Below are 13,653 nucleotides of genomic sequence, written 5' to 3' on the forward strand. Positions count from 1 at the left end.
AGGTGTGGGGGGGATGGTTCAGGGGGTAATTAATGTGAGTGATGGGGAGCTGCAGATGACGCTTTGCTCGCTCGCCCGCCACTCACCTCCTGCTGTGTGGTTGGGTTCCTAACAGGCTGCAGACCCTTACCGGTCCACAGCCCGGGGATTGGGGACCCCTGTTCTATATGTCTATCTTTATGCCAGTACCAAACTGTTATGGTTAGCTTTGTAATAACTTTTGAAATCAGGAAGTGTTTCCTCCAGCTTTATCCTTTTTCATTATTGTTTTGTCTATTCTGGGTTCCTTGAAATTACTATGAATTTTAGGATGGATTTTTCTGTTTCTTCAAAAAAAGTTTCTGGAGTGGAGGGGAGGGATAAATTGGAAAATTGGGATTGACACATATACACTACTATATATAAAATAGATAACTAATAAGGACCTACTGTATAGCACAGGGAACTCTACTCAATACTTTGTAATGGCCTATAAGGGAAAGGAATCTAATAAAAAGAGTGGATATGTGTATTTGTATAACAGATTCACTTTGCTGTACACCTGAAACTAACACAACATTGTAAATCACTTATGACCCAATAAAAATTTATATATATATATATATAAAACTATATATATAAGTTCCTGGAATTGTGATGGAGATTATATTGAATCTGTAGATTGTTTTGTGTAGTATTGATAGCTTAACAGTATTAAGTCTTCCAATGCATGAACGTGAATGTATTTCCATTATTGGTGTCTTCTTTAATTTACTTCAGAAATCTGTGAATGATTCAGTTTCTCTGAATCCTCACCAGCATTTCGGTATCGTCACCATTTGTTATGGATATTTTAGCGTTTCTAATAGATGTGTAGTAATACCTCATTGTGGTTTTAACTTGGATTTCCCTAATGGATAATGATGTTGAACATGTTTTCATGTGCTTATGTGCCATCTCTGTATCCTCTTTGAGAAAATGTTTTTTCATGCCTTTGGCCTGTTTTCTAATTGGATTGTTTTTTTACTGTTGAGTTTGGAGAGTTTCTTATGTATGCTGCTTGGTTAGGTAAGTGATTTGCAAATATGTTCTCCCAATCTGTAGCTTGTCTTTTCATTCTCCCAACAGGTTCTTTCACAAAGCAAAGTTTAAAATTTTGCTGAAGTCTAATTTATCAAATTTTTAATGGATCATACTTTTGGTATCAAGCCTAAGAACTTCATTAAATCCTAAGCCCTGAATATTTATTCTTTTTTCTTCTAAAGATTTTATAGTTTTATATCAAAATTTTTAAATCTATGATCTATCTTAATTTTTGTGAAAGTTATAAAGTTTATGTTGAGGTTCATGTTTTTGTCTATGGATATCCAGTTGTTTCAGCACCATTTATTGAAGAGACTATTTTTCCTCTATTGAATCACTTTCCACCCTTTGTCAAATATTAATTGGCTATATTTTTGTGGGCCTATTTCTGGCTTTCCGTTCCATTGATCTATGTGTCTGTCTCTCAGCCAGAACCACAGTCTTGATTACTTTAGCTATATAATAAGTTTTTTAAATTTTTTTGAATTTTATTTTATTTTTTTATATAGCAGGTTCTTATTAGTTACCTGTTTTATACGTGTTAGTGTATATATGTCAATCCCAATCATCCCAATTCATCCCACCACCCCCACCACCCTGCTTTCCCCCTCTTGGTGTCCATACTTATGTCCTCTACCTCTCTGTCTCTATTTCTGCCTTGCAAACTGGTTCATCTGTACCATTTTTCTAGATTCCACATATATGCGTTAATATAAAATATTTGTTTTTCTTTTTCTGACTTGCTTCACTCCGTATGACAGTCTATAGGTCCATCCAAGTCTCTGCAAATGACCCAGTTTCATTCATTTTATGGCTGAGTAATATTCCATTGCATATATGTACCACATTTTCTTTATCCATTTATCTGTCTATGGGCATTTAGGTTGCGTCCATGACCTGGCTTTGTAAATAGTGCTGCAGTGAACATTGAGGTGCATGTGTCTTTTTGAATTATGGTTTTCTCTGGGTATATGCCCAGTAGTGGGATTGCTGGGTCTTATGATAATTCTATTTTTAGTTTTTTAAGGAATGTCCATACTGTTCTCCATAGTGGCTGTATCAATTTACATTCCCACCAACAGTGCAAGGGAGTTCCCTTTTCTCCACACCGTCTCCAGCCTTTGTTGTTTGTAGATTTTCTGATGATGCCCATTCTAACCGGTGTGAGGTGATACCTCATTGTCGTTTTTTTTTTTTTTAAGATTTTTGTTTTTGTTTTTTTGATGTGTACTGTTTTTAGTCTTTGTTGAATTTTTTACAATATTGCTTCAGTTTTTATGTTTTTGGTTTTTTGCCTGCGAGGCATGTAGGACCTTAGTTTCCCAGCCAGGGATTGAACCCACATCCCCTGCATTGGAAGGCGAAGTCTTAACCACTGGACCGCCAGGGAAGTCCCCTCTTTGTAGTTTTGATTTGCATTTCTCTAATAGTGATGTTGAGCAGCTTTTCATGTGCCTCTTGGCCATCTGTATGTCTTCTTTGGAGAAATGTCTATTTAGGTCTTCTGCCCATTTTTTGATTAGGTTGTTTGTTTTTTTATTATTGAGCTGCATGAGCTTATATATATTTTGGAGATTAATCCTTTGTCTGTTGATTCATTTGCAAATATTTTCTCCCATTCTGAGGGTTGTCTTTTTGTCTTGTTTATACTTTTCTTTGCTCTGCAAAAGCTTCTAAATTTCATTAGGTCCCATTTGTTTATTTTTGTTTTTATTTCCATTATTCTAGGAGGTGGGTCAAAAAAGATCTTGCTGTGATTTATGTCAAAGAGTGTTCTTCCTATGTTTTTCTCTAAGAGTTCTATAGTGTTCGGTCTTATATTTAGGTCTTTAATCCATTTTGAGATTATTTTTGTGTATGGTGTTAGGGAGTGTTCTAATTTCATTCTTCTACATGTGGCTGTCCAGTTTTCCCAGCACCACTTTTAGAAGAGACTGTCTTTTCTCCATTGTATATCCTTGCCCTCCTTTGTCATAGATTACTTGTGTGGGTTTATCTCTGGGCTTTCTGTTCTGTTCCATTGATCTATATTTCTGTTTTTGTGCCAGTACCATATTGTCTTGACTACTGTAGCTTTGTAGTATAGTCTGAAGTCAGGGAGTCTGATTCCTCCAGCTCCTTTTTTTTCCCTCAAGATTGCTTTGGTTATTCGGGGTGACATCTTTAGGATTTTCTATATATAGTTTCATGTCACCTGCAAACAGTGACAGTTTTACTTCTTCTTTTCCAATTTGTATTCCTTTTGTTTCTTTTTCTTCTCTGATTGCTGTGGCTAGGACTTCTGAAACTATGTTGAATAATAGTGGCGAGAGTGGACATCCTTGTCTTGTTCCTGATCTTAGATGAAATGCTTTCAGTTTTTCACCACTGAGAATGATGTTTGCTGTGGGTTTGTCGTATGTGGCCTTTATTATGTTGAGGTAGGTTCTCTCTATTCCCACTTTCTGGAGAGGTATTATCATGAATGGGTGTTGAGTTTTGTCAAAAGCTTTTTCTGCATCTATTGAGATGATCATATGGTTTTTCTTCTTCAATTTGTTAATATGGTGTATCACATTGATTTGTGTATATTGAAGAATCCTTGCATCCCTGCGATAAATCCCACTTGATCATGGTGTATGATCCTTTTAATGTGTTGTTGGATTCTGCTTGTTATTATTTTTTTGAGGATTTTTGCATCTATATTCATCAGTAGTCTTGGTCTGTAATTTTCTTTTTTTGTACTATCTGTCTGGTTTTGGTATCAGGGTGATGCTGGCCTCGTAGAATGAGTTTGGGAGTGTTCCTTCCTCTGCAGTTTTTTGAAAGAGTTTGAGAAGCTCTTCTCTAAATGTTTGATAGAATTCACCTGTGAAGCCATCTGGTCCTGGACTTTTGTTTGTTGGAAGAATTTTAATCAGTTTCAACTTCATTACTTGTGATTGTTCTGTTCTTATTTTCTATGTCTTCCTGGTTCAGTCTTGGAAGGTTATACCTTTCTGAGAATTTGTCCATTTCTTCCAGGTTGTCCATTTTATTGGCATAGAGTTTCTTGTAGTCTCTTATGATGCTTTGTATTTCTGTGGTGTCCATTGTAATTTCTCCTTTTTCATTTCTAATTTTACTGATTTGAGTCCTCTCCCTTTTTTTCTTGATGAGTCTGGTTAAAGGTTTATCAATTTTGTTTATCTTCTCAAAGAACCAGTTTTTAGTTTTATTGATCTTTGCTATTGTTTTCTTTGTTTCTATTTCATTTATTTCTGCTCTGATCTTTATGATTTCTTTCCTTCTGCTAACTTTGGGTTTTGTTTGTTCTTCTTTCTCTAGTTCCTTTAGGTGTAAGGTTAGATTGTTTATTTGAGATTTTTCTTGTTTCTTGAGGTAGGCTTGTATAGCTATAAACTTCACTCTTAGAACTGCTTTTGCTGCATCCCATAGGTTTTGGATCATCGTGTTTTCATTGTCATTTGTCTCTAGGTATTTTTTGATTTCCTCTTTGATTTCTTCAGTGATCTCTTGGTTATTTAGTAACTTATTGTTTAGCCTCCATGTGTTTGCATTTTTTACGTTTTTCTCCCTGTAATTCATTTCTAATCTCATAGTGTTGTGGTCAGAAAAGATGCTTGATATGATTGCAATTTTCTTAAATTTAGTGAGGCTTGATTTGTGACCCAAGATGTAATCTATCTTGGAGAATGTTCCGTGCGCACTTGAGAAGAAAGTGTAATCTGCTGGTTTTGGATGGAATGTCCTATAAATATCAATTAAATCTATCTGGTCTATTGTGTCATTTAAAGCTTCTGTTTCCTTATTTATTTTCATTTTGTATGATCTGTCCATTGGTGTAAGTGAGGTGTTAAAGTCCCCCACTATTATTGTGTTACTGTCGATTTCCTCTTTTATAGCTGTTAGCATTTGCCATACGTATTGAGGTGCTCCTATGTTGAGGGCATATATATTTATAATTGTTATATATTCTTCTTGGATTGATCCCTTGATCAGTATGTAGTGTGCTTCTTTGTCTTTTGTAACATTCTTTATTTTAAAGTCTATTTTATCTGATATGAGTATTGCTACTCCAGCTTTCTTTTGATTTTTTTCTTTCTTTTTCCATCCCCTCACTTTCAGTCTGTATGTGTCCTTAGGTCTGAAGTGGGTTACTTGTAGACAGCATATATATGGGTCTTGTTTTTATATCCATTCAGAGAGCTTGTGTCTTTTGGCTGGAGCATTTAATCCATTCACCTTTAAGGTAATTATCAGTATGTATGTTCCTGTTACCATTTTCTTAATTGTTTTTTTTTTCATTTGTTTGTTTTGTTTTTTTTGCGGTACGCGGGCCTCTCACTGTCGTGGCCTCTCCCTTTGTGGAGCACAGGCTCCGGACACGCAGGCTCAGCAGCCATGGCCCACGGGCCCAGCCGCTCCGCGGCATGTGGGATCTTCCCAGACCAGGGCACGAACCCGTGTCCCCTGCATCGGCAGGCGGACTCTCAACCACTGCGCCACTAGGGAAGCCCTTGGGTTTGTTTTTGTAGGTCCTTTTCTTCTCTTGTGTTTCCCACTTAGAGAAGTTCCTTTAGCATTTGTTGTAGAGCTGGTTTGGTGGTGCTGAATTCTCTTAGCTTTTCTTGTCTGTAAATCTTTTGATTTCTCCATCGAAGCTGAATGAGATCCTTTCTGGGTAGAGTAATCTTGGTTGTAGGTTCTTCCCTTTCATCACTTTAAATACATCATGCCACTCCCTTCTGGCTTGTAGAATTTCTGCTGAGAAATCAGCTATTAACCTTATGGGAGTTCCCTTGTATGTTATTTGTTGTTTTTCCCTTGTTGCTTTTAATAATTTTTCTTTGTCTTTAATTTTTGCCAATTTGGTTACTATGTGTCTCAGTGTGTTTCTCCTTGGGTTTAGCCTGCCTGGGACTCTCTGCGCTTCCTGGACTTGGGTGGCTATTTCCTAATCCCGTTAGCCGTCAAAATCTGAATCTCTGGGAATTCCTCCTTCCTTTGCCAGACCCCCAGGTTGGGAAGCCTGACGTGGTACTCAGAAACTTCATTCCAGTGAGTGGACTTCTGTGGTACAATTGTTCTCCAGTTTGTGAGTCACCCACCCAGCAGTTATGGGATTTGATTTTATTGTGATTGTGCCCGTCCTACTGTCTCATTATGGCTTCTCCTTTGTCTTTGGTTTTGGGGTATCTTTTTTGGTGAGTTCAAGTGTCTTCCTATCGATGACTGTTCAGCAGTTAGTTGTGATTCCAGTGCTCTCGCAAGATGGAGTGAGTGCACGTCCTTTTACTCCACCATCTTGAACCTGCCTCTCTAATAAGTCTTGACATCAGGTAGAGTGATTCCTCCCACTTTATTCATTTTCAGAAAAGTTTTAGCTATTTTAGAATGTTCCTTTGCCATTCCATGTAAGTTTTAGAGTAATCTTTTCTGTATCTACAAAAAAGCTTGCTGCGATTATGATAGGAATTGTGTTAAACTTGTACATTAATTTAAGGAGAATTGACATCTATATTATGTTGAGTCTTCCAGTCTGTAAATAAAATATGTCTCTCCACTTACTTATATCTTTTTTGGTTTCCTTTATCAGTGTTTTGTAGTTTTTAGCTTGTAAGTCCTGTGCATGTTTTGTTAGATTTATATTTAAATGATACTGTATTTTTAATTTTGGTTTCTGTGTGTTCATTTATACGGTTGGTTTTTATATGTTGATCTTGTGACTTTGTTGAATTCACTTATTAGTTCTCAGATTTTGTTTTTTGTAGATTCTGTGAGATTCCCTGCATAGGTCATTATGTCATCTGCAAATAGCAATAGTTTTATGTCTTCCTTTTCTATCTTTATGCCTTTTATTTCCTTTTTTTTTTTTTGCCTTATCGCATTGGCTAGAACTTCCAGTATTATGTTGAATCGGAGTAATGAGAGCAGACATATTTTTCTTGTTCCTCATTTAGTTCTTTCACCATTAAGTATATTCCAAACTTTGCTTTGGAGGTTTTTTGTAGATGTTCTTTATCAAGTTGAGGAAACTCTATTTCTAGTTTTCTAAGTGTTTTTATTATGAATGGGTGTTGAATTCTGTTAGATGATTTTTCTGCATCAATTATATGGTTGTGTGATTTTTTTTTTCTTCTTTAGCCTATTAGATTGTGGATTATATTGATTGATTTACCAGTAGTGAAACAGCCTTGCATCCATCTTGGTCATGGTGTACAATTCTTTTTGTATGTTTTTGAATTCTATTTGCTAACATATATTTTTTTTAAACATCTTTATTGGAGTATAATTGCTTTACAATGGTATGTTAGTTTCAGCTTCACAACAAAATGAATCAGTTATATATACACATATGTTCCCATGTCTCTTCCCGCTTGCGTCTCCCTCCCTCCCACCCTATTTGCTAATATTTTATTGAGGATTTTTATATCTATATTCATGGTAGATATTGATCTGTAGGTTTCTATTTTTTGGTGCTATCTTTGGTTTCGGTATTAGGTGGAAGATTGTGAACATCTTGAGGGAAGACAGTGATAATAACCACTAAGTCATGGACTTGGGGTATGGGAACATCAGAAAGAATCCAGGCAGGGAAAGAGAATCCAAGGAAGGGAAGTGGTGTTGTTTGGCTGGATACACTGTTGCTCGGGTGAGTGTAGGGCAGTGTACCGGTACAGAGGGGTGAGGATGAAATCTGATTGTTATGGATGGAACAGTTACTGTAGTTGGTTTATGGAGGATCTTAGATAATAATGATGTGGTAGGGCTGGGAATATGTTGACTGTAGGGAAAAAAATTAATATAGGAGTGTTAGGGAATGAATACTGGAGACAGATCTTGGACCTGAAGGTGATGTGGACAGACCTTATGGAAAGATCAGTCTCAAGCAGGAAAGTGACCAGCTCTCTCTCGGACTTCTGGGAAGGAGGAGGGATTGATATGGAAAGCATGGGGTCCTTAGAAGTGATATTAACATCTGGTCATGTCTCTCCTTATGCTTTGTTTGGGAGGAAGGGCATATGCCTAAAACCAATGGAATCAGAGATCTGCACAGAAATGGGAGCAAGTACCATCTACTGACACTCTCTGTGGGGGTAGTTATGATGATACATCAGAGCTTCCTTTAGGTCCTTAGGCCAGTTTTTAGTTTTCATCTGTTTGTTATTTGTTTCGTTTTTAACAGACCAATGATGACCACAGTTAGCACAGGTAAGTGTAGAAACTCTTCTTTGATTAAACTTCAAAATTGAGAAGTCATTGGAAGTCCTTCTGGTCAGCTGCTCAGTTCTAGTCCTGTCCAGCATTCATCATGAGAGGGCCTTTGGCTCCATCCTTTGTTGAGCCAGAGAGCCACTGACCATCAGTTTGTAATCAGCAGTTCAGACTTAGTCTTCAGACCACTTCTGCCTAATCTCTTCCAAAAAATAGAAGAAAAAAGAATACTCCCTAATTTCTTGTTATGATTCTGATACCAAAGTCAGATAAGGACCAGTTTCCATCCCTAGCAGTCGTTCCCTTCCTCATGCCTTCATATGCTGGCACTCAGGAAGCTGATTTCTGTTCTTATTGCAGCTGCAGTCGACTCCGCCAGGTTCAGAGCATCCTGACCCAGAGCAGCAAGTCTCAACCCGATGGAATCCTCTGCATCCTAGGTCAGTGCTTTTAACAAGGTGGGACTCAGGGCTGGGACAACTTGGCTTCTGTTCACAGGGAGATATTAATAATAGTATCATCACTGTGAGATAAGCTGTGAGTTAGTATTCTTCTCCCAGCTTTTGTTCCCCTGAGATCTGTTGCTGTTTTAATGAGGTCAGGTGAGATATCAGTGAGATAGGGAGCCTGTACCACAGAGCAGGCACTTTGTACATGTTACCTCATTTCTGCTCACAGCAACCTTACAAGAAGCAGTGTTGTCCCTTTTTTACAGAGGAGGAAACTGAGACTCTGGGAGATCAAACAGACTTGCTCAGGGCCATGGAGTGGCAGAATTCGGCATTTATTTGTTCTTTAACACTGTTTTTATTATGAAAACACATCATATAATTTAAAAATTAAGACATTACACAAATAATAATGAACAAAATTTTCTAATCATCCCAGTTACCCGGTCCCACTCCCCAGAGATAATATCAACCATATTTTTTTTAACATAAAAGGAAACATTTTATGTATATTGTTGTCAATCTAATTGAAAATTTTTCACTTGATAAGTATATCTTGGAGATTTTCCTATGTCAGGTCAATCTCCTTCTTTATCTCACTTTCATTTACATTCACAGTATTGAGTCATAAAACTTGCTTAGGTCAGGTGTTTGTCTGTCAATCACCTAATTTCCTTCCCAGAAGCGAACCACTTTCTTGTTTGTCCTTCCTCAGATAGTCTATGCATAATTTTATTTTTTCACTTAATAGCACTTGCATTTAAACTTACGATAGGCAGTGGGCAGAGTGGTTAAAAACGTGCACTCTGGAGCCAGGCAGGTTTTGGGTTTGAATCTTGGCTTCATCACTCACTTAGCTAAGAGACATAGTTTATGGTGGCCCTAGAATTCCAGTCAAATGCTGAAACAACACTCACTGGATTCTCTTTCCAGCTGCAGCCATCAAGGTTGTGGGGGCTGTCTTTGCCATGAATTTACTTATGAATAAAATCACCTGTTTGTTACTGTTATTTCTGTTAGTTAAGGCTCAGCCTAGTAAATATAGGCAGCATAAAATCATGTGGGCTACTTGAATATAGAATACTAAAGGATCGAGAAAAAAGTCTACTTATAAAAATATCACGAGACTCTCTATATATATTTATATATATATACACACATATTTATATATATTTTTTCAATGAAAACACAAATGTTGCAGAAATTGATGTTTGAAGTTGGGTGTGAAGATTGAGGTAAAAACTTAATAAACCTTCAGGACAGGGACTTCCCTGGCGGTCCAGCGGTTAAGACTATGTGCTTCTGATGCAGGGGCTGTGGGTTCGATCCCTAGTCAGGGAACTAGGATCCCACATGCTGCGTGGTGCAGCCAAAAAAAACCTTCAGGACAAACAGCTGTATGTGAATGTGAAGCAAGAAATCAATGAGGCACTTGTGTGTTTTTTTTTTTTTTTAACATCTTTATTGGGGTATAATTGCTTTACAATGGTGTGTTAGTTTCTGCTTTATAACCACTTGTGTGTTTTTAAACAGCTTCTGGGGTTTAGTGAATTCTGCTTTTTTGAGTAATTAGAGTTATCATAGCATCTCATGGTTGGTTGTTTGGTTGGTTTAATCTGTCCTCTAGCCTCTACAGTATCCTTCTGAGCAACTCTGACTCAACTCCTTCCACTTTGGCATTTTTCATTTAGTTATTAGGGTGTAGGAGATGTTCTCACTGAATTTCTGCTAACCTTTTTTTTAAAACAGCTTTATGGTGGTATAATTCATGTATAGTAAACTGCACATATTTCAAGTGTACAATGTGATAAGTTTTGACATATGTGAAATCCCTCTTTTGGGATTTTTCATATGTTTTTCTCATGCTTAGACTGGGGTTATGGATTTTGGAGTGCAAGACCAATGAAGCAACATGCCATTTTCATCACATATCAAGGATACATACTAACAAGACTTTTCACTGTTTATATTGACTTTGATCACTTGACTAAGATAATATTTGTCAGGTTCTGCATTGTAAAGTACTCTTCCCCACCCCTCCTTCCATATTGTCCTCTTTGGAAGGAAGTCACTATGAGCCCACACTTAAGGAGCAGGGATTATGCTCCATTGCCTTGAGGAGGGTAGTGTCTACATAAATTATTTGAAATTCTTCTGCATGGGATATTTGTCTCTTCTCCCCCATTTATTTATTTATTCAATCGTTTGTTTGTATGTCTTCATGGAGATTTATTTTATACTTTGAGTTAAAATCCAGTACTACTTCATTTATACCTTAGGTTATAACCTACTACTACTTCAGATTGTTCCAGCCTTGGCCGTTTGGGGCTCTTTCAGTTGGTTCCTACATCCCTCCCTTTGATATATCTCCATAAAAGTTTTAGTTTATTTAGTACTTCTGTACTTTCTGACACTATAAGATGCTTCAGTCTTATTTTGTATATTACCTGCTTCAGTCCTAGAATCAGCTATTTCTCTAAGAAGCCCTGATTTCTTTTATTGGAGAATGGTATTAGAAACCAAGATCTGGGCACTGGGTATGCTCTTTGCTACTGGGATGTCATTGCTTTTAGGCCCTCTCAGCTGACAAAGTAAGGAAATATATGTGTGTACCTTAAGTGGTGTATATATACACATCTGTAAATGTTATATAACTGTCTCTACTGTATTAAGCTAAACATGAATTCATATTAGTGTTTCTAGCTCTAACCCATTACTACATGGATCATTCTAGCCTCCTTCTCTTGCTTATCTGTAAACTTCCACTCCACCAGTGAGAAACTTGGCACCTACCGTCTACCATCCATTTACTTGTTTAATTCCAGTATGCATGTTTAGCAGTATCAGATTTGTAGCCCAAAATTCCCCCATGGGAAACAACTTTATTAACTGAAGTGGTTACATATAGTATCTTTTACCTTTAATTTTACATGGTCAGTCTTTTTAATGTTAGCATTTTTTGTGGCAGTTTATGTAGCTGGAATCCTTAGAAGAGGACATGCTGCCCAGTCCACTGGTTATTTTTAACTCTGTAGCCCTTTCTACTTCAGGCCTTATGTAGGCCAGGTAATTTCTGCTTTTGAATCTTTTTCATCTCTTTCTTCACTAAAGTGTTGGATGGCATAAAAGAGGGTGTGCTGCTTTGATCTTGCTCAGAAAGAAGTCTTCCCATATTTGAAGTCCCCTGCCACAGGTGGTCTCTAAGCCCCTCTGGTCTGAATGCCCATTACTTTTCACTGGTCTGAATAACAACTGACAGTCCTGTTTCCCAGGCTCCAGCCATATTTCCATTCTTGGAGCTTCTTCTGCCCCAGCCCCTTCCTTTTAGCCTCACGTAGCCAGCTGCCTCCTGCCCTTGACATGTCCCTCTTGTCCAGAGTCATAGCTCTGGGCCTTCACAGATATCCAGGAACCAGGTAGTATATGTGCCTGTGGCATTGAAAGGCAGTTGTGAAGGCAGTATTTAATTTCCTTTTTATTAGTCTCTGACCCAGCCCTACTAGACTGTAAGCTTTGTGAAGACCATCTGTAGGCATGTTTACTACATGCTTCAGCACCCAGCAGAGTGCTAGGCCTTGGGCCTGATAAATATTTGTGAAATGATGGATGTCTGAGGTTTCATTCACTTGTCCTCTTTTTACTTCTTTGAGTTCTTTTCAAACCACCTTAATCCTCCTTTATTTAATTCCACGTGTTTTGGTAAAGGTCTCTTTGAGAAGAGAATACTTTTCTGATGCCTATTCCTATTCTAACTGAAAGTATTAAAAAATTTTAACCAACTATGGCAGGACTTGGACTATATTTTCTGGTTCCTTCTATCCTCAAGAATTGCTTTTGATTAAATTAACAGCTTCTATGTTCTGTGCTGTTTGACTGTCTCAACTATATAGATCTTGAATCCATGTAAGAGTACTTGATGCTGAGGCCTGCTTCTTTCAGAGTTGTTTAGTTTGGCTTCTGGCACAAAACTGGTCTGAGGTGCTGCCTTTAACTTAACCACTAGGGTTTTGCTGAGCAGGGGCAAACCGTTGGGACTCATATGTTCCCCGTAGTACAGTACAGCTGATCAAAGCCTTTTTTGCCTTGCAGGAATCGATAGCAGGTACAATGAAGGCTGCAGAGAGCTGGCAAATTATCTTCTGTTTGGTTTGTACAATCAGAATACCAGTGATTTTGAGAAAACAGGGTTTTCTGAAGAGGTTCTAGATGGTAAGTATATATTGGTGAACTCTGTGTGAGAGAGGAGTAAGTGATATAGTACTTTGGATTCTTATTTCATGGACTTTTTATGGAAAAATATCAAATTTAAAATAGCCTGAAGATCCAGTATATTTTTGCTTTTTTTATTAATGAAAAACGACATTTCTTCTTTGCTGATATGTTAAGTAATATGCTCTGTAGGTTACCTGCTGGATTATAAGAGACTAGTGACAAGTAGTTTTCAGAGTATGTTTACTAGATCAATTGGTTTTAGAGGAAAAAAGTAAACATTAATATTTGGCTTTATATCTTCTTGGCAAGGTACTAGTTTTCCTCTGAATTTTCCATTGCCTCTACATGCTGGGAGGTTCATATTATGTGCCATTGTCCTATGAAAGCACTCTCAGCTGTGATTCAAGGATAAGCCTGCAGGCTACTCCTGCAAGGAGGACTTCATGTGGATCTTCAGCTTAGGAACAAAGGCTCTTTGTCCTGCTCTGTCTTTGGGAATTGTTTTCTGTGAGCTGTAATTTATGACGATGCCTGTGACTACAATGCAGACTTTCTGCTTACATTCCCCTTTCCTTGGCTCTGAGACACTCACCCTGTGTTCATGCTGCTATGGGGTGATGCCCAGGAGCTATCTCTGATATCACATACTTAGCATTATGACTTGTCTGCCAGATGGATCAGGAGACACAGGAATAGACAAGTCAAAATGGATGAGAGACAGCTCTTGTGAAGC

At 37.7% G+C, this 13,653-nt stretch overlaps 1 protein-coding gene across 10 annotated transcripts in view; it reads left to right on the plus strand.

Annotated features, from left to right (window-relative positions):
• The window catches only part of DNAAF9 (dynein axonemal assembly factor 9), a 148,511-nt gene that overhangs the window by 16,403 nt on the left and 118,455 nt on the right, over nucleotides 1-13,653 (plus strand). For all 10 annotated transcript variants that reach the window (XR_012326237.1, XM_073792753.1, XM_073792756.1 and 7 more), the window contains exons 2-3: nucleotides 8,620-8,699; nucleotides 12,798-12,917. Coding sequence is in view for 9 of the 10 variants with exons in the window: in XM_073792753.1 (XP_073648854.1) it covers nucleotides 8,620-8,699; nucleotides 12,798-12,917 (200 nt within the window). In the remaining variant the exon portion in view is untranslated. The remainder of the gene's footprint in view (nucleotides 1-8,619; nucleotides 8,700-12,797; nucleotides 12,918-13,653) is intronic.

The sequence above is a fragment of the Tursiops truncatus genome, chromosome 15, assembly GCF_011762595.2.
Source record: "Tursiops truncatus isolate mTurTru1 chromosome 15, mTurTru1.mat.Y, whole genome shotgun sequence".
Lineage (NCBI taxonomy): Eukaryota > Metazoa > Chordata > Mammalia > Artiodactyla > Delphinidae > Tursiops > Tursiops truncatus.